The following is a 21174-nucleotide window of genomic DNA, read 5'->3' as shown; positions in this document are numbered from 1 at the left end:
TTTATCCAAGCATTCAGTCCCAGCTCATCTAGGAATTATGCATGTCCTGTCAACCAAGCCTGCCAGGCCTTCCAGATCACAGCTTTGCAAAGCCTCTCCTCATTTACCGCTTTTGCTAGAGGCAAATGGAATAAAGCACTTCCTTACGGTAGTGGAATGGAGGGAGGCTTTCTCTCATTTTGTTCCCTCCACTAGAATGTCCCCATTATCTTGCCCTTCCCACTGTCTAAACCACTAGAAATCTTGAGTGGTTTTCAAATGCTACAGTTTTCCCCATCTTTCCAACTAGGTGTGGTTTTCCTTTTCTAAGACTCTTTATTAGCACTTGATCTGCATTTCTCCTATACTGATGACCATATTCTGTTCCTTGGATTGCTGTTACTTGCCTCACCGGATTTTAAGTTCTTTGGGGACATGAACCAAGTCATATCTAAAAATTTTCTATGACTCCTTGAGCCCTGCTTTCTCTATGGTATTTGCTTAACAAATATTTGTTGAATGAATCAACTTATTAACACAATAAAGGCAGCGGCCAGTTTCTGTCAAGCGCCCCTTCCTGTAATTCAGTCACAGTATTTGCTCCAGGCTGGGATCTGGAAACCAAGGATAAACTCAATGGGGATTAAAAAAAAATTATAAAAAGCATTTTACTGAGGGTCTATGAAACTATAGTGCTAAAAATAGAAGTCACATTTTTGGTCACTGTGGTCACACCTGACTGATTCAAAATCAGCCTTTATAAAGAAAATGTTTAGCTGGTAATAAGGACCAGATGTTACCATCTGGAGAAATGCACAATAACCTGAATACTGTAAGGAGAGCACAACCTTTACCAGATTAACGTCCTTTCTCTAATGCAGACTTGGCTAGGGCACAGTTTACATATCCACAAACCATGTGATGCCCTGCCCCCATTCAGCCCACATACCACAGTGCAGTTAGATACCCATTCCTTCTTATAAGCCTGCCTCATCCAAAAAGAACAATGAAGAGGCACCTTGATTTGCCTTTGACTAAAAATTATGTGACTCACTTTTAGCAATGATTAGGAGAAAAATTACATTAACATTTCAAAGTCTGAATGAGATACTAGGATCTACTTCTATTCTTCCATAGCAGGCTGGCTCAGCTGTGCGTGGCTACATGTCAAAGCTTTTGGAAGTAGTGTTGCCAAATTTAGAAAACAAACAATCCAAGAAAAACAACAAAACAAGAAGCAGGATGGCACACTAAATTAGAATTTAAAATAATGAATCATTTTTTAGTATAAGTATATCCCAAATACTGCATGGGATATACTTGTACTAAGAAATGATTTGTCACTTATCTGAATCAAATTTAACTGGACATTCTGTATTTTACTTGGCAACCCTGTTTGGATAGCTTAAAAGCAATCCTAGATGGAAGGGAGAGATGAGTTCTGTGGTGGGGAATTAAGGTAGTTCTTTTCATTGATATTGTTTTATAGCAAAATCTCTGTACTCAGTTTTAAAACTGAGATATACTGGTAAACCAAATACTCAGTTTCCAAGAATGAGAAGGTGATGGCTGCATTTGATGGGTGAAACTGAATGAGCATAATGTAATCTTCCCATGATGACTCAGGGTATTGTGGTGCCTGAGGTCATCCTTGCAAACTTTGGCTAACATAGGAACACAATGATGTGTGCAGAAACGCCAGTTAAGAGACTTCCGGTTAACAAACACAAGTTAACAGAGTTTGCAGTATGTTCTCATACATCAAGCAGCAACTCTCCAAGGTTATTTTCCTCAATATCCATATTTGCCAAAACGATGAAGCCTGCTTTGTCAAAATAATGAAAATGCTCCTTTGTCAATCATCTATAAAGCAGAATGGTTTGCCCCAATCTTATTTCCTGTATATCTTTTTATGGTGACACCCACTGTATACTCTGGATTTTCTAGGATTATTGTATTTTTTAAAAAATAATTTCTGAATACAAAAATTAGGTGAAAACTTGAGGGCTCTGGAGACTTTGGAGTCAAGTGATGTATTCACGGGGTAACTTTTAATTCAATAGTTTTTGTTGGTTTTAATCCAGTTTGAGTTAGGACTTGCCAACCCAAGAGGAGAGGGTGATATTTTGAAATTCAGTCATTTATTTGTGGATAGAAATGCAAGTCAACCATCCATCCATCCATTCATTCATTCATTCAAAAATAAGTGTGTTGATCACGTGTTATGGTCCAGGCATTACAGGACACAATAGAAGATAAGGCAAACATGGCCCCTGCTTCCACGGGTCTCCTGGTCCAGCAGGGGTACTGAAGCCTTGTTTCTCTTGCATTGGTCTCCACTCTGAGGGGACCGTGGCCTCTGAAGGTGAAAACTATCTGCTCCTGGCAACCAAGAAGAAAACACTGATATCATCATCTCCTCAGAGGCTCTGCTTGCTGGGACTTGTTCTAGGCCCCGTTCATTGAGTTTTTTTCTCCTTAGTTTTTTCTCAAGGTGCTTTTCTCCAAATGGCTTGTAATTTCATTGAAAACTGCCCAGCTGGGTGTTTTTCCCACCTTCAAAAATCAGTGTTTTCCTTCTGTAGACATAATTATACTAAAGAGGATAAAAATAAAAGCAATAGTGTTGGCATTCGTGGAAGAAGATATTAAATGCCCTAACTATGTATACTAACATAGTGTTTAAAGATAGTTCAGAGACTTTTAAAAGTTATTCATTTGTAATGACTTTTTGGTGAATCAGTTACTGATTCTGTTTAACTTTTAAACCTACTTTGAAGGTTATATTGCATTGCTTTTTTTTTTTTAATGAAACTTTTGCAATTTATTTACTTAAAAGAAAAGGAATTCCAGTGTGACTGCTATTAGAATACTCCAGAATACAGCAGGATCATACAGCAAGGTCAGTGGACAAGTCATGGCTGCACTGATTGCCACAGGAATACAGCGAGAATAACAGTCGTGACGGCTCTTTTATTTTCAGCTCTGCCCCGCCTGGCCTACCTTTTTAGTCACTTAATGCCTCCAGAGTGCACCTTCTTCATCTCTCAAATGGGTAGAATCCCTCTACTTACAGCAATTTAACAGAAACTTTTAAAGTCCTATTCATGTCAGAAGAAACAAACAAAAAACTAGAAACGTTGACAGATCAATTTCTAACATTAGTATATGCACTCCGCAAAGGATGGATAGATACTGAGACACAGAGTTGTCAGGGGAGTTAGTGAGTAAAGGAGTTAAACTGCTCCTTGATCTTGGCTGACAGAGCCACCTGTAGCCTTCCAAATTAAAAGGATAAAGCAATGGAGAGCATGTCATGTAATAATTTTTAATTGCAACTCTACTGAGCACCTGTCAGTGGGCCGTGCACCCAGGAAACGGGGACGGAAGCTTGGTGCTCGCCTTCATGGAGTTTGCCGACTAGTGGGAAGGCGCTGCTTTAACAAACACCTGCCACACGCCAGAGTGTGCTGAGTGCCTTAAACCCATGAGCTAATCCGTTATCCCAACAACCCTGCATGGCGTCCACTGTCATGTTTCCTAGGTGAGATAAGTAAGGCTTTGAAAGATAGCCAATTCTCTCCCCAGATAAGCTAGCGAGGGGTACAAACAGGACTTAACGTCAGATCTGTCTAAATCCAAAGGGCATACTCTTAGCCACCAAATGAAAATGACCACATTTGTATAAAATAACTGCCTATATTTAAAAGTTCATGTAAGTCAAAATGAGGCCATCTTCAAGCTGGAGCTTACCTGTGATCTTGCAGCCATATACTTCAAACCGCATGGAAATGCCAGTTTCCCAAGTCACAGGTTTGATTCGGACGAATCGAGTTATTAGTGGTTTAGGGAAAACTCCAAACACAACATCTGTGGGGTTGGTGTTTCCCTGAAAGATCTATATAGAGAAAGAAAAGGCCCTTTAACAAAAGACTCTTTAGATTTAAGATGAATACAAAAATATGTTTTCACAAATGCCTATAAAATTATTTACAACTTCAGCATTGTCCATCAAGGTTGAGGCGGCATTAAAAACTTGTCATGTTGTTTTTTCAAATGATAGCAATCAGAAAATTCATGTGTAATACAGAATGTTGCCCTAATCATCTATTCAATTTTCTGAGAGCCTAGAGCCTCCAAAAACCCTATTACAAAGCTAACATTTGTTAAAGGCTAAATGCTATCATCTAAAAAAGTTGGAGGTTATTAACTTTATCATAAGGACCTACAGAATACTATAGACATTTCATGGAAACTCACACTACTTTACTTTCCCAGGAACCCCCAGAAGGAGTACTTTTGGAATTCAGTGTAGGGTCTAGCTTTTTGAAAATTCTAGGCTATGTTCCCAGCTACAACACTGGGGCAAGTGGTCTCCCCACTTTTAACTCCATTTCTTGATGGACGATCTTATCCCTGACGTTAATTAATCACTTCCATCTTTTTTGGGTTATTGGTAAAATCATGTTTTAGTGGTCAAAATCTAAACTGAATTAGAAATGATATGCAACTAGAAATCAGCTTTTCTAGGGCTCCTGCCTCTAGTTTTAAAAATGAGTCATTTTATTCTAAGAAAGATGAGGCATGTAACTGCAAATGTAGTAAGTGCCAGTCACGAATGAGTTTCCCACAAGATCTGTTGGGGCCACGCTGCCTGGGCATGGCACCACAGCCTGTTCTCTAGCAAGATCTCTGAGGAGTGCAGACTGTTTGCCATGCTGGAACACTCTGGCACTAGACTACCTCCGGAGGAGCTGAAGGCCTCCACTTCTCTGGTTTTTACTTCAGCCCTGAACTGGGGAGAGCCCACGTGAAAGTAAAAGCAACTAGCACTTTGCTTCTCACACAGCCTAGCCGCGCCATATTCCAGTTAGGTTGTGTCACTTGGGTGTTGCTGGGCCCCTCAGAGGCCTGGAGATTCCTCCCCACCTTTCCAGGTAAGTTCTCAGAGGAGGAGCACAATTTCCCAGGGCTTGTTCTTCCCCTGGGAGAGAAGACTTCTAAAAGTCGGGATGATGTTTTTGCTTCATTTAGCTTAAGTGGCCTGCACAACAGAAGGTGGTCAAATGCTTTACGAAGTTGGCTGTTAGCCTGATCCCTCTCCAGAGATGGTTTAATATCATAATTTATCTAGCCTGTGATGGCCTTTAGATTTCTGTCCTACTTCAGCAAATCTCTCTGGGAAACAATCTGTGTGGGAGCATTTTTGTGTGACAAAGAATAATGGGTAGCTACCAGAGGGAGTAGAGTCCCAAACCGTAATGCTTGAAGGGTCAACAAGTCCACTTCAGGGAGAGACCGGCAGTCAGTTAAGAGGGCTGCATGCTCCAGCACAGGTTGGGGGGTGAACTCTGGCTCACACCGAGGGAACTTTACGTTTGCTGAAAACCACGTTAAGTGCATACATTCCGTTCAACATAAGGAGGACGGCTGGAGTTGTCGTTGATTGAAGGCTGGTCTTGATGAGGTACGGCCAACTCTCCCTGAAGAAGGCAGGGAAGAGGGTGGAGGCCACGGTCGGAGAGGCCCCAATGTACAAGGGAAGGAGGGTGGGCAACAATAACGAGACTACAGGTGGATGTTCGGATTGCATTTAGCTTCAACGAATGTGCTCAGACAGATGCCACACTTATATCTTTGCTGAATCCTTCTTTAATCTGTCTGCCTCCCGCTCTGGAAGCCCTTCTGCATCTCAGGATGCTCCAGATTGTGGGCCTAGCTGTGTGCATTGCCAGACACCCCCCAAGAACCTGTGAGTTCTGGGCCATGCAGACAACCGATGGCCAACAGCTGACGAGGACGTGTTGGAGAAGCAGCCCTCGTGTTTTAAAGAAATGGCCTGAAGGCCTGAGGTCGGTTCTCCTTACTCTCTCTAGATTCTTTTGTTTGTTGGTATGTCCTTGGCATCAGTGTTTTGGTTTATTTGTTTGAAACTAAGGCATGTCTTCCAAAAAATACTTCAAGAATAAGTCATGAAACTTAGGGTCAAAATTTACTTGCTAAAGCTTCACAAGTGTTGGCTGTGAGGGTTTCTCTTTCCCTGGATGGGATGGAGGATTGGTTCCGTGTCCTCCAGGGCTAGGCAGTGGCCTTGAACTTGCTGTCCATAGAAGTTTCCTCACACAGAGTAGCTGTCTATATATCTACTTTCATCTTGTTTGCCCTCAGTAAGCGCGGGGGCTTCGCAGCTAATCAAAGGGAATTAACAGTTCTTTCACTTCACACTCAGGAGGCTTTTCTTAGTTAGGAGGAGAAAACCGGGCCACATATGCTCAAAAGGAGACAAAGACGTGTTAATTGGCCTCTTCCCAAACTCGGAATTTCAAGTTACCTAGATCTTTGCTACTATCCTTATCAATTCCATGCATTTTGCTTGGCTTCAGGGCAAGCTTTCAATTTGGGGGAAACAGCGAATATGTGTTCTCAGAAATCTTTTGATTAGTAAATCAGAGCAAGCGGAACTTCAAAACAGCAGGCAGACTGAGAAGAACATCTCAGTTCCAAATGACTTAGGGCAGGGTGCCCGGGGCGGGGCCCGGTTGGTGTGGCTTCTTTGGTTAAGAGCCGTGAGGAGGTAGCGTCAGGTCGTTTGTGTGATCTGAGGGAACACTGTGAACTGCCTTTCGTTCCCTTCATTCTAACAGAAGCAGCCAAACACACTTGTAAATTAGTTTGTGGGCCACAGAGGGTAGATGAAAAGGAGTTTTCTAAAACCAGCCCATTACGAAGAGGAAGAAAGAAGGAATCTATGAAAGAGAATGAAGAAACACAGGGAAACCAAACAAAACAATATGCCTAAGGTTCTAAGAGGACAGTGCTTATCCTATGCACAGTCCCTATCCCCATGGGAGGTTTAAAGTGATTCTTGAGTCTGACACTTAATTTGGCCGGTATTGACTTTTCTTGGAAACATCTGTATAATTTCCTCTTGGCTTCTGGATCTGGGAACATGAGACCCCCTTGGTCAGATATAAACCTCTAATTGCACTTTTCATTTTAAATCAATCCAAAACTAAACCAGGCCAGACAGAAAGCTCCCAAACAAACAAGTAAAAATTGATCATCCATTTCAAAGACTTAATTGGTTGGGGGGTGGGTGGCGGCCACACTTACAACAGGTTTATTTCCTTCTTTTATGGTGATCCAGTCTTCCCCATTGGAGCTAATGTCTATTCTATAAGTCTTGACGTAATATTTCTTCTTGGTTTCCTTTGAAATGGCTCCCTGTGTCCCAACAGCAGTGACAAAGCGCAGAAGACCCAAGTCTACCTGCAAAACAATACAAGCATGGTCAGCCACTCACGCTGCACCACCATAGCCTGAAAAATCTTTTCCTGTGGATTCCCCAGGGTGGTTTTCATCCACCTCAGAGCAATAGGCCCTAAATCCATCTGGCGTCAACAACCTCTAATTTCCCCATTTCATTCCTTCTGAAGGTAGGCACAGATATGGGGCGTCCATTAAGCGTCTGCCTTCGGCTCAGGTCATGATCCCGGGGCCTGGGATGGAGCCCCACGTCAGGCTCTCTGCTCAGCGGGGAGCCTGCTTCTCCCTCTCCCCCCGCTCGTGCTCTCTCTTCTCTCTCTCTCAAATAAATAAATAAAATCTTTAAAAAAATAAATAAAAATATCTTCCTAACAACACATTAGCGTACATTATTTTACAATTAGGAAATCAAGACAAATTTGCACATTGGACTTTCGAGAGGCTTGGACTAGAACTCAGGTCTAAGGGATCCTATTACACTGGTCAGCATCTACCCCCTCCCAGATTGCAGACAGAAATTATATGTCTCTGAAAGCACTGTGAGTGTTGTGGTTTAGAGAATGGGCCAGAGATTTATAATCCGGAATGGAGGGGAGACAAGGAAGGCAAAGCAAGGATTTTTGTTTCATCTTTAAATTTCTTCCTTCCCCCTATCTTCCCATGGTCTTTATTGCAGTTGGGCTCGAGAAGAAGGTGGATTCCAAGGCATCATCTGGGAAAGACTGATGCCTCCATGTGACAATGTCTAGGGCTCGCGAGCTCCAACCGTAAGTTTCCAGCGGAGTTCCTCAACACCAGCACCTGTCTTCATCTCTTACTAGCCTGTCTCACACCCCAGAAGTCTGGGCTGCTTGAAGGGCAGCACAGCAGTGATGACAGAGGGTGACCAAAGCCTCAAGGTCCATGATTTCCTGCCAGAGGTGTGCAGTGGCTTGGGTTGTTCCTGTGACCCTGTGACATGAGTGGGCAGGACAAAGATCTAAGCATCGGGCCCTCAAGGGTCTAAGATTGGTTCTGCCACTAGCTAGCTGTGGGGCCTTGGACAAGTCACTTCATCTTGAGGTTTCCAGTTCTTCATTTGTTAAATAAAGGAGTTGGACTAGATAACCTGGAAGGAGAAGATCCCTTTCAGCTCTGACTTCCGATGATTCCATGTTTCCAGTAAAGTAAAATACAGTTGACCCTTGAATGTGGGGAGTTAGGGGTGCCAACCTGCTGCATAATCGAAAATCAGTGTGTAACTTTTGACTCCCCCAAAACTCAACTACTAATCGTCTACTGTTGACCAGAGACCTCACAGATAACATAAATAATCGATTGACACATATTTTATATATGTATTGTATACTGTGTTCTTACAATAAAGTAAGCTACAGAAGCGAAAATGTTATTAAGGAAATCATAAGGAAATCCATTCATGGTACCATACAAAAAAAAAAAATCCACTTATTAGTGTACCCTCACCGCTCAAACCCAGGTTGTTCAAGAGTCAACCATAGGTTTTTTTTTTTCTTATACCTTTCTTATTTCCATCATTAGTAACCAAGAATCATCTTAAAACAAAAATCATTACTAGTTTTTATATATTAGAAATATTTTCAATTTCCTTTTAGGGATACATTTGATTATTTGTTTAAAATTATTTCCCTCATTTATTATACTCTCTATTTTATTTGTGTATAATGCAGATACTTTAAAGAAATGATACACAAGTATATGGCAAATACTTTTAAAGGACACAGAAAGTAACTGCACGTTACAACTGCTTAACATTAACAAAATGTTTCAACAGCACATTCATTATTAAGAGGTAAAAGAATGCCATTTTCCAGTGAGAACAGCAACAAAAGCCAAAAAGACAAAAACAAAAAACCCCCAAACATACCCCCTACCCACCACCACCACTTCTGAATCCCGTTTTCCACTTACTGCATGACAACCCAATTTTCAGAAAACAAAATTTCAATTAACCCTCCAGTCTTATAGGCCATGAACACCTAAAGAATTTCCATTTTATGTACAGTTAGCCTTATGAAGAATGACTATTGTCTTTCATGAATTGCTTTTTCCTGAAGGTCCTTGGAGTAGTTAAATCAACATGTTGCCAATTCACTTCAAAAACTGAACAAAGAGTTACATCCAGGAAAAACAGCTATATCACTAGCCCATAAAAGCCAACTTGAAGTTACACAATTCAACAATGGCAGATTTCATCTAGAAAGGAAGGGAGCACCATTCAGTGTAAAACTGTCCTTATTTCATTTACTTGATTTTAAAGATATAAAGTCTATGCTATGGTTGCTATCGCCAGATTTAAGAGGAAAAAAGAGCAAGACTTTAATAGAAATTAATAGTTTAGGATAATAATGGTAGATGCTTTAATCTTAATTTAACAAATAAATATTTACCCAGTACATTTTTACCAAGGGCCTCTACTCGTTAACTGAAATTTGAATTTTTTTCACAAGTGAACCATAAGACTTTGTATGAATTTGTGCACAAATTTCAAAAAAGGGGGGCAATCCACATTTGCCAGATTTAGCAAATAAAAATAGAGGATCTTCAGTTAAATTTGAATTTCAGAGAAACAACAAATATTTTTAGTACATGTATGTGCCGTGCAATATGGGGGCATACTGACAGCTGGTTCATTGTTTACTTGAACTTCAAATTTAACTGGATGTTCTGTACGTTATCTGGTAACCCTAAATCTAACTCTATTCCAGACAAATAATCAGGGGATTTTAAGTTGCTGCAAAAACTCTCTTGATTTCCTAACACTGCAATCTGAAAGTTAATGGGTACTCTGGACATGGTTGCACTCAACAATTTCAACTCTTTTCAAATGCTCTCAGAACACTTAGTGCTTTACTGACTATCCATTGAGTCATGCCCAATGCCATATCCACTTTCATGCTGAAGGGCCCTTAAAATCTTGACGTCCAAGGGAGCATGAAGCAGAGCTATTTAAATAAACTCTTCCTGTCAAACTTACAAATGGCTCTTCAGTTTGGAAATGATTAAATCCCCAAGAGTGCATATTCAGCTCAGGCTGATTTGAAATAACTCTAGAACTTCATTCCCTGGCTGTCCCTTTTCCTAATTTTTAAATTTTGTTTTTAAGGTAAAATTTGGTTACCAGGTAGGAAAGAAGTTAATTGGTTGTCAACTAGAAAAATCCTAGGCATTAGAAACAATTGACTTTAAAGGAAGGAGTAACTGACTGAAATTAACAGGGTATCCAACACGGGAAATGTCCAATGTCCCAGATAGAAAGGCCCCCAAAACATGTGCAAGAATCCCTTGTAAAAAAGAAAAAAATATTTTCTTTTCTCAACAGCAATGAAATGCATTAGCAACCTCCCCTTGTAATTGCTAAAATTTCCTGCTGTGCTTTAAAACTCCACAGATTCTCTTATTTATCCCACACTGGGATACTTGAAATTTCATTTCATTTTTCTTCCTCACATTACTGCCACTGGATTTAGTAAGGATGAATGAGGAACCTCCCAAATGATTAGGGCTGGGGCCTGAACCTTTGCAATTAAAACCGGATGTATGCAGAGCTCTAACAAGACACAGCCTCCCTAGCACTGTGGGGGCCCTCACACTGGCAACACCAGGGAAGTTCTTTCAAGTCTCTTCTCCCTAAGTATCTTCGAGGAGTGCCCTCACAGCATTTGGGCTTGGGAGAGATGCATCACCATCAGCCTCGGAAGCCCTGCTGCTCACACTTCCCGTGTCTGTGTCAGGAGACCCAGAAGGCCTTACTGCCTAAAGCCTGGCTGTTCACACTCTTCTCACCAGTGAAGCCGGCTCCGCAAATCATGACATTGGCCTCCGTCGACCTCTTTCATCCCACCTGCTGCATCTATCCCTCTCCAACCGTACCTTCCCACCACATTAAATTATTTGTTATTCCTCACACAAGATAAGCCCTTCTGTTTCCTTGCCTTGCCACGTGAAGTTCTCTTGACCTAAAATAAACTTTTCTTCTTTTCTGACTACAAATGACTCTTTTCTCTTTCTGGTTTGGTAGGCAGAACGAAGTCCCTTCTTCCCTGGGGATGTTTGGTGCATAGTTCATGTCTCCACCGCTGAATTCATCATGTTGTGTTTTTGCTCTACTTCCATCTAGACTTTTGAGATTTCTTCTAGGGAGTATCTGCTTTTCTATAGAGAAAAGTAATAGCTGCCTAGTGAAAACTTGTAAGATACAGAAAAGATTAAAGAAGAAAATAAAATCTCCATAAGACCAACATTAGGAAAAAGCCACCTTAGGTAACAGCCTCCCAGAATATTTTTTTCTACGCAAAATATATGTGGATGGTGTATGTATGTTTCGTCATTATAAAAATGAGGTTGTATTACTTCTAGGTTTGATAACTTGCTTTTTGTTTAGTTTGCTGGATATATTTTCATGCCCAAAGTATTTTTCAATGGCTTCATGTGGTAGTCCACAGTGAGGCTGTAGCATAATCTATTTGATTGGTCTGCTACCCATGAACATTTTCATTCAACTTAATTGACATTCACTCAGTGGACACTTCATACCACTTCTCCTCTAAGTTCTAGAGTAAGTGGTGAGGACAGAAAGAGCAGTAAGAGTGTGGGAAACACACACACACACACACACACACACACACACACACACACACACACACGCGATGACCGAATGGGGCGTTGCACAGAGGAAGGAGTCAACGCACTGCTGACATTTTGCAGCGGGCACTGATGTCTAAGACAAGTGTTGGAGGATACACAGTAGAAGTTGGCAAATGGCACAAAAGGGAAAGAATGTTCTGGTGAGAAGGAGGATCAGGAGGTGCAGAGGTAAGCAGGAGGAAATGAATGAATGAAATAAACGGACCCTAAACAACTTACTGTGTTTCCTTCACCACTATAGCCCTTATTTGTCAAGAAGTGTATTGCTCTTTGTTTTGTTTTTAAGAAGTGTATTGCTCTTTTAAAAGTATTGCACTCTGGTCATTTTCAAGCCGAAATAATTAGTTTTCATGAAAACTATTCAAAATCAGCCACTGGCCATCCTCTTGGTGGTTTAGCTTTTTGAATTATGATGAGATCTCACCAACCTCACATCATAATAGACAAGATTGGCGACCCAAGACAGACAGCTGGAAAGATAAAGCTACAACCCCAGAACAGTTTTACATAATGCCACCCCTCTGTGTTTTGGAGGGTTCATCGTCCTGAACAATACTTCCTTTCTTTCCATAAAAACTCAGACACACAATAACCATAATTAAGTAACCTGCTTTCCCTAAATCCGATCAGCTCTGTTCCAATCACTATCTTCTCATTTTGAAAGAATATCATTATTCCACAGCTGCTTTATTTTTAATTGGAAGATGGATGTGATCTCACATCTGAGTTTGATGCACTTCTGTTTAACATTAAGGGTGATGGTGAGGGGGTGTGAGGATGGGAGGGGGGATGCACGGAGCCGTGCATCAATGCATTCACTAAAATTGTTGAATGCTTCACTCTGTGTGTGTGACGAACATAAACATCTGGTACTTATCTGGGAGTGTGTAGACTATTTTACAGAAGTCCAGCACACTCCTTTTGAGTTCTGGCAGACACTCTCTGACTTAGCTTATATAGCCCCATCAGCAGAAGTGACCCAATATGATATCCTGTTTCCAATATAAATATAAAATTCTAACACTGCTGGTAGGCTGTCTACCCACATCTTACTTTCACTGTGCTCTACCCCCAAGAAGATGGTATTGCTAGACAGCAGAGACAGAAGAGGAAAGCCCAACTTTCATTTTGGGTTTGGGGAGAGGCGCCCTAGTAGAAGAAAGCAGCTGTCCTCATCCACTTCTGGGGGGCCATGGATGGGTTCCTAGCCACTCCTGTGGCTGGAGGGCCCCCCATGGCATGGATCCTGACCATGATCCCAACTCGCTCTTTGTTGGAAGATGACTACACGTATAATCCACAAGCTCTTTATGGCCATGGCATTGTGTTAAGAATGACAGGAAACACATTCCCCAGATAAAGAGAAGCCAGGAGAGGCACACTTTTTACTGGGAATCATTTGAGGACAAAGCGCATGTTTCAGCATTGTGTAGTAAATCATGTAGCAAACCTCTGCAAACTGCTGGTTAAACACCAGCATGCAGCCTCCGAGCCATGAAATGAATATCGTTGCTTTCTATAATAATACATAACAAGCCATTGGTAATGTCATAATGTGGAAAGCCTCATTTCTAAAATGAAAATCTGTCTTGCTCAATAAAATACTGCCCATTGAGCTAGCATTGGCCAGGGAGTGTTTACTAGCTTTTAACATTCCCAAAGCAGGTCAGTACAAGAGCCTGAAAAAATACAGGACAAAGGACTGAAGTCTGATTAAAAACAGGAAAAATATTTTGAAGCAGGGAGAGCATGTTGGTTTTTTTTTTTAGAGCATCTCTGATGACTCAAAGAGCTGTTTAATTCATCACTAGACACTACAAGCTAAAGAAAATATTTTTAAGCAATTGTCTCATTTCCTTAGATAACACACATATTTTCTGATAGAGCCTGAGCATTTTAACATCAATGCTGTTCTAGGATCCGTGGGCTTAAATCAAGCATCTGATCTTTGCATTCCTTAACTTAACATCTTGGACTTTGTATAGTGACCAACTGGAATGTAATCACTTTATAGCCAGTGACATAGTTCTCTATCTCTTTATGTATTTTTTCATTATTACTGTATCACATAAAAAAATACTGATGGCTAAAGTTACTATATTAATAGAAAAATCAGGGCAATCCCTTTGTGTCCGGCATTTTATTAAGGGCTAAATTTACAATCATCACTTCTTTCAATTCTCACAACAGTCATGCATGGAAGGTTTTATGGACAAAGCAACTGAGGAACAAAGTGATGTGTGGACCCTGCCCAGAGTCACATAAGTCGCCAGTGACTGAGCCAGGACTTACCCAGATCAGATCAGTGGCCCATGTACAAACACTATACCCATGCTGTTGCCCCATTCGTGTGGTAAAACGTGGTAATTATTGAAAGAAAGAGATTGCTTCCTCAACAATAATGAAATCTGATTTTTCTTTTTTTTAAAAAAAAATACATTTTTGTATAATTACAGAGAATTTGAAACCATTTATGATTACCTTGACTTAGGGTTTAACATTTACACTGGTTACCAGAAAGCAAACCTTTGCAAATGATTCAGTTACGCTGTTGAAAAACAAGATGGTAGAGATGGATCATTGTTAGCAAAAGATAATGAGGAAACGTTTTTAAAATTCTGGTAAAGAGTAAAAATATCCAAGTATGAGAAAAGTGTAATGCAGGAAGAGCCTCGCCAATTTTCTTTTCTGGTCTTAATTGCCTGCATTAATCTCTCTCTCTTTTTCATAGCTAAATTAAAGGAAAGCATTTTCTCGGGTGGAAACAAACTACTGGTTGTAACAAAACTCTGGTAGTAAAACAATCCTACATGAATGAAAGATGAATTCTATTGGAAGCCGTGAGCCAGCCACTTAGAATAACATTAGATAAGGCTGTCAGAGCACAAATGCCGTGGAAAGGCTGGTTTCCTTGACTTGCCACTGTACTTACAGCACAAGAACAAGGAAAGGGGCAAGAAAAACTAAGTACCCAAACAAGGGCTGACCTTTGTCTTTTTTGGCTGATAAAGAGAGATAATGCTTACGTGGGCTCCTTTGTGTCTGAATTCATTGCACATTCTTTCGATCTCATGTTATTTTTTTTTGCATAAATCAGAAGCAACTAATTAAAAAAGAAATATTTAATTCTGATATGTTCTTTGAACTGGAGTTCCATCTGGTTTTGTTTAAATAGTAAAATCTGCTGTAGTTGTTAAAATTGGCAAGTGGCATAGGCAAAAAAGGAAACAAAAGGGACTCCGTGCAGCAGGTTAATACTTTCGCATTTCAGCTAGAGACATTTCCAGAATCCAGCTACTCAAATCACTCCAATATGGAAACCATAAAGATCGAATGTTCTAGAATGGAGGCACCACCACTGGTCTACATTTCCTTAGTGTGATGGAGACAGCATTAGGCTTTGAAGACCTTTGGTTTGACACGCCCACCCCAAAATGCTCATCTTAGTTTATGAAACATATTTAAGACATGTTTGGGCAAAAAGTCCTCACATACTCTCTGCAAAACCTGAGTTTTTTGCTTGTCTGTTTGTTTTCCTTCCATATTTTCTTGGACAGATATAATTGTGTACAGAAAAATCAGATATTCCATTTGAATTCCTTTTTTACATGAGAAACCTATAAAATCTGGACATCAGGACGCAATCTATTCTGATAAAAAAGGAGGAGAAAATGAAATGTACTGGGGTTTCTCTAGACTCTGGGATACAAGTAAACAGCATCTAAGACAAGTTGAAACTCTCCTGTGGAGTTGAAGAGAAAGGCTGGTTAAATCCCCATGCCCAGATCTTGAGAAAAGATGAATACTTTTAAGACATTCACCGACCTGTGAACTCCTTTCTTCTTCTTTTTTTTTTTAAAAGATTTTATTTATTTATTTGAGAGAGAGAGAGGGAACACAAGCAGGGGGAGTGGGAGAGGGAGAAGCAGGCCCCCCCGCCGAGCAGGGAGCCCAATGCGGGGCTCGATCCCAGGACCCTGGGATCATGACCCAAGCCGAAGGCAGACGCTTAATGACTGAGCCACCCAGGTGCCCCCTCCTTTCTTCTTTAAAATGAAGAAGCTTCATTGCTTCAATAACATGTCACTTTGCACATGGGTACCTCTGAAACCTTCAGTAGCTCAGTCACAAAGATGACACTTAAAGGGCCCCCTTTTCTAACTAAGATTTTCAGGGACTCTTGCTGGGCAGTAAAGGACTCTGGGACTTAAAACCTTCAATTAACATTTTTTGAATGCGTGTTTGTAAGTTACATTAAATTTAAAACCTGAGCCCAATCCTTTGATGTGGGAAGAGGACAAGTATTCAGAACAGACCAAATGCAACTTCTAGAAACTCAGTTAAGATTCTAACTTAAAAATGTTACAGTAAAAATTGCTTAATTGGAATTTTTTAAGAGAGAAAAGGAAGTATGCTACAGGTTAGAAATAATTGCAACCAGGGGCGCCTGGGTGGTTCAGTCGTTAAGTGCCTGCCTTCGGCTCAGGTCATAATCCCAGGGTCCTGGGATCCAGTCCCACATCAGGCTCCCTGCTCGGCGGGAAGCCTGGTTCTCCCTCTCCCACTCGCCCTGCTTGTGTTCCCTCTCTTACTGTGTCTCTCTCTGTCAAATAAAGTCTTTAAAAAAAAAAGAAATAATTGCAACCAGTTCAAATATGTATAAACCATGTAGATCTCCTAGTGAAACACCTCCTAGAGTCATAGCATGTGCTCTTGTTAGGTGGGTTCGCAGCAAAGCTTCAGTGAGTGCCTACTACATGGAGGGCATGCACTGGCGTAGTGCTCTCCTGCCATAACTCTTGGTCCCACTGGGACCCACGAAAACTCGGGAAGTGTTCTCCTAGTAGAAGACCTGAAGTTTAGGAATTGTATGGGGGAGGTCGGCATGAGCAAGCCAGCGGGTCCAGTGATACTGATCTAGCAGACAGCAGGGATGCAACACTAGATATCCCGTAAGATCGAGCAGATCGTGTGTACAGATCTCTGGCTCCTGATACCTGTCTCTGCCCAAACCAAAAAAGTACAGTATGGAAGAATGGATAAAGGGTGGTCTGGGTTACAACCATTTTACAACTTAGCACAATTTATTATCTCTGCACATAATTTCAGTAGGACTGTATTATGTAGATAAACATCAATTATTGTTCTCCTTCTTACTAAAACATTTGGGGGCAAACTATAAGCTAATGAACAGAGCCAGGGGGTATGCTCATGTAGATGTGCTCCTACAGCTCAATCATAGGGTTTCACATATCATGGATGCTTGAACTCAAAGTGTGAAATTAAACTGAAGGATGCCGAGTGTCCAGATAGAAACGTCTAGTCCATTAAACTCAACATGCATTTATTGTTTGCCAGGCTCTGGAAACAAGTAGGCCTATGTGGAAATAACGATAATACAAGACAAAGTAAAAAGTGCCACCATGCTGACAGATGAGGCATTATGGGATTCCAAAGAAGAAAGTCTCCTTGCAGAAAGAGAAAGAATGGGTTTTATGGAAAAGGGGTCAATTGAGTCATTCAAACCGGATCTCATAAGATAGGGTAAGACTTTGGCCAAGGAAAAGGCCAAGATTGATGAGCTCAAGGCAGAATCAGCTGGAAAAATATCCCACCCAGCTGCCTGTATTTCGAAATATCTGATATGATGAATATTTTCCTTCTAACTAATATCTCCTGGCAGAGCTACTTTTCGAGGGCAAGTTTAAGGTTCCAACCCACCCCCTGCTCCCAACACACATCACCCTTTGCGTGGGCCTTCATGTGGTCCACAAGTCCAGGCCAATAAGGGCTTGGCTGGTGACAGAGAGACAGTGAAATCTCACTTGTAATGGAGCTTGGAGCTCATGAGCATGCATTACACTGCTGAGGTCATTCTGCTGCAGTGCATGCTTTCACTGCCTCTGGGAATCCCAGCATTCCAGGGGACACACCTCAACCTCACTCTGCGTCAGTCAGGGACTTCCCTCCGGGGCCCTAATGGCACACTCCGCGGTCTGGTCCTGCCCTATCTTTATATCTACATTTAAAAGAAAACATTTCAGCAAAGTGGCATAAAAACAGTTATGTTTCTTCAGGGATTCACACTGCTGTTGAAATCATGCCATTCACTCCTCAAACATTTAAGGAGCAGGCAATGAGTTCGGAACATGAGTGTATAATGGTGGGTATTTTTGTTTCTGTGGAGGGAAGTTGGTGACCGGCAATTACTCATTTATCACACAAATGAGTGCTGGATACTTGGGTGAAAGAAAGGGAAGGTTCCCAGATTCCTGCCCTTTAGTCAGTGGGGGAAAAAGTCAAGTAAACAATAAATCTCAATACAAAGTGGGTAGACTGCATTAAAAATGCTCAATAAATTCTAGACTGCAAGGAAAAAATTGGGGGGATGCCGGCAGCATGTGGTGGCATAAAGCACAGGCCCCCAGAAGTACCTCTGTCGCTTCGACATTAAAAAGTGACCTGGACAATGTTACACAAGTTAATTAGCCATCCCAAGCCTTAGTCTTCTCTTGCCAACAAAAATACCAAGGCTTACTCCATTTAGTTGCAACGCGCAGTTATTATGAGGATCATTATGAAGCATTCGTACACACATTAACCATAAGAATGTGACCCTAAAATTTTTTTTCTCTTAGTCACTTGGATAATTGGGGTGTGTGTGCGTGTGTGTGGTTTTGCCTGTGGTACCTAGGTTATAACTCTTTTGAAGGAGGGACAGAATCTTTCATTTTAAATTCACCTGGCCCTTACCTATAGCATCTAATCCTTAGCAGATGCTCAATATATTCTGTTGAATTTAAATTCAATGCTGTGTCAGTCCAGCCTTGCTGGCAAGGTCTGAAACTCCTTTCTTCCAAACAAAAGCCAACTGCCTGTCATTAAAGTTGAAGTTAGTGTTTGAGCAACTAGCTTATACACATAAGCTAGGAATTCGATTATTTTTATCTTGGTGTTTATAACTGCAAATATTAGAACTACTCATAAAATTTCCAGTCCTTTGAAAAGTCTACTACTCAATGCTGGAGTCTGCTGAACAATGAGTTTCATTGGCTAGGCTCATGCTGTGTGAAGTATTCCTTTTTACTTATTTCTCAAATGGCCTCTCAGTAACTTAGTATGTATCCTTCCTCCTAGAAGTCACCCCAGAGGACAGTAGGACTTAAACGATTTTTTTCACAATATCTATCATGCTCCAAATCTCACGCAAACCTTTTACTTTAGAGCTAAGATATTTGCAAGCGTGATGTGCACAGGATGTTTATGTTTTGGATGTTTATGTATCTGGTATCTTCGACTTTTCCCATACCCTTCCTGTGTTTTTTAAAAGAGAGCAACATCAAAATTTCACTGCATAACTATAGGTCTCTATGGTTTTACCTAATTAATGTGTGGTCTTTATAAGATGTTGCAATTATAAGGCGTCTGGGTGGCTCAGTTGGCTAAGCGACTGCCTTCGGTTCAGGTCATGATCCTGGAGTCCCAGGATGGAGTCCCACATTGGGCTCCCTGCTCAGCAAGGGGTGGGGGGATGTCTGCTTCTCCCTCTGACCCTCCCCTCTCTCATGCTCTCTCTCTGTCTCTCTCATTCTCTCTCTCTCAAATAAATAAATAAAATCTTAAAAAAAAGATGTTGCAATTATAGCTGTGTGTGGCTAGGAAAACAAATGCAGATTTTGGGCCTTTTGCGATCTTTGTGTTTGTCTGTCTTATGGTCTCGGAGAAGCAGCTTCACAAGCAAGCCTCACAGGAGAAATACTGGAGCTGACTGTGTCCCCAGGTAAGGCTGCATAACGCCTTTCTCCGAGCAATGACTTCAGTTACGGACATATACATCTTTCCAATCTATTGGCAGTTCAAAGAGATTTTCAAATCTAAAAGACCAAGAAACTATTAAAAGTCGTGTGCAGGTAAAGTATATTTCTGTTTCAGAAGCTGTGGTTCCATGTTACCCATAAAGTTTCATCTGCACTAGTGGGGAGATCCCTAAATGCCTCCAGATAAACACACATTTGTACTCAAACAGCATCTGTCTATTCCAGCACAAACAAAATGACTTGTTTATTATTAGTTTTCCAGTAAGTCAAGCCTTTAATTTTTCTCCCTCCTCCTAAAAGCTTGGTTTCAAAAACAAACACAAGGATGAATTTCTGGAAACTAAAGACTTGCAGATGGGGGCGATGCTCTAAATCAGCCTCTTGGCCTATAAACTCTGACGGCCTCCTTTTACACTGATTTTCCATGTATTTCTTCAGGGATCTAGGTGGGCCTGTCATGTTAATGAGAATTTCATGTGCTGATGGAGAATCTGCAAGTGCAGGTGTCCAAGAAAACTCCTCTCCTTGGCATTAACAATCCTGCGAGGAGCTGATGGGATTATTGAGATTAAAGTCGGTCACCCGCCTAAGGTTATAACGAATGCTGCCCCAGAGACAAGAAAGGAGAGAAAGAACAGACAGCCTAGGTGCAGCCGGCTGTCAGAAAGTGCGTGTAAACACTCAGTCTTGGAAGGGATGCCAGTCATTCCTGAGAGCAGATGAAATGAACTTCACGATTTTACTATTTGGTTTTCCCTGTTGGAAGCTGACCATTCGGCCAGGAAGTATATACCGATTCTTTTTTGAAGATCACTTATAAAGGGAGGTAGGAAAAGCCTTGAAATAGTGCATTTTCAAAAATAAAAAAAATTACTCTCTAAGAGAATCGTTTGCAATTACAATTCACAATTGATGTTCTGCAGTTTTGGACTGACCAGCTCTGTGGTGCAGGTGGAAAATGAAAACAAGGAAAGGAGAAATGTTATATAATGATTAGGGATTTCCAGGCTCCTCTTGGAAGAAAGGGACAAAGCACGGCATCATTCTGTGCTCTGAAGATATGCTGCTTTGCTATCCAAATGTGGTGTGAAAAAAAAATCTACCTATATTAATTTCATGCATTTCAGCCTGGGTCACACAATGGGAAAAATGCATCTGCGCGACTACTTTCAAACCACAGGAGAATAAGCACAGATGTTACACTAAGCATATCATGTTATTTGTCCTCTAGCACTGCCTAAATTCCTTAACATAATGGAAGCTGTGACTTGCATTTATCCACTGGAACCATTCTTAACACGTGGTTGGATACATCTATTTCAGCCACATATTTGGAGGTGACAAGAGGTGAAATGCTTTCTTGGTGAACATGGCCACACTGTTGTGTGTGTGGCGGGGGAGGGGTGCTTCTTGACAGAAAAACAGGGAGCTGAGGCACATATTTGGA

At 41.1% G+C, this 21174-nt stretch overlaps 1 protein-coding gene across 4 annotated transcripts in view; it reads right to left on the bottom strand.

Annotated features, from left to right (window-relative positions):
• NRP1 (neuropilin 1) overlaps positions 1-21174 on the bottom strand; it is a 138108-nt gene that overhangs the window by 34291 nt on the left and 82643 nt on the right. For all 4 annotated transcript variants that reach the window (XM_032395675.1, XM_032395678.1, XM_032395677.1 and 1 more), the window contains exons 7-8: positions 7093-7248; positions 3733-3877 (exon numbers count right to left, since the gene is read on the bottom strand). In XM_032395675.1, coding sequence (XP_032251566.1) covers positions 3733-3877; positions 7093-7248 — 301 coding nt within the window. The remainder of the gene's footprint in view (positions 1-3732; positions 3878-7092; positions 7249-21174) is intronic.

This window comes from Phoca vitulina, unplaced genomic scaffold (assembly GCF_004348235.1).
Source record: "Phoca vitulina isolate PV1807 unplaced genomic scaffold, GSC_HSeal_1.0 scaffold86, whole genome shotgun sequence".
Lineage (NCBI taxonomy): Eukaryota > Metazoa > Chordata > Mammalia > Carnivora > Phocidae > Phoca > Phoca vitulina.
This window is presented reverse-complemented; position numbering and strand designations above follow the sequence as displayed.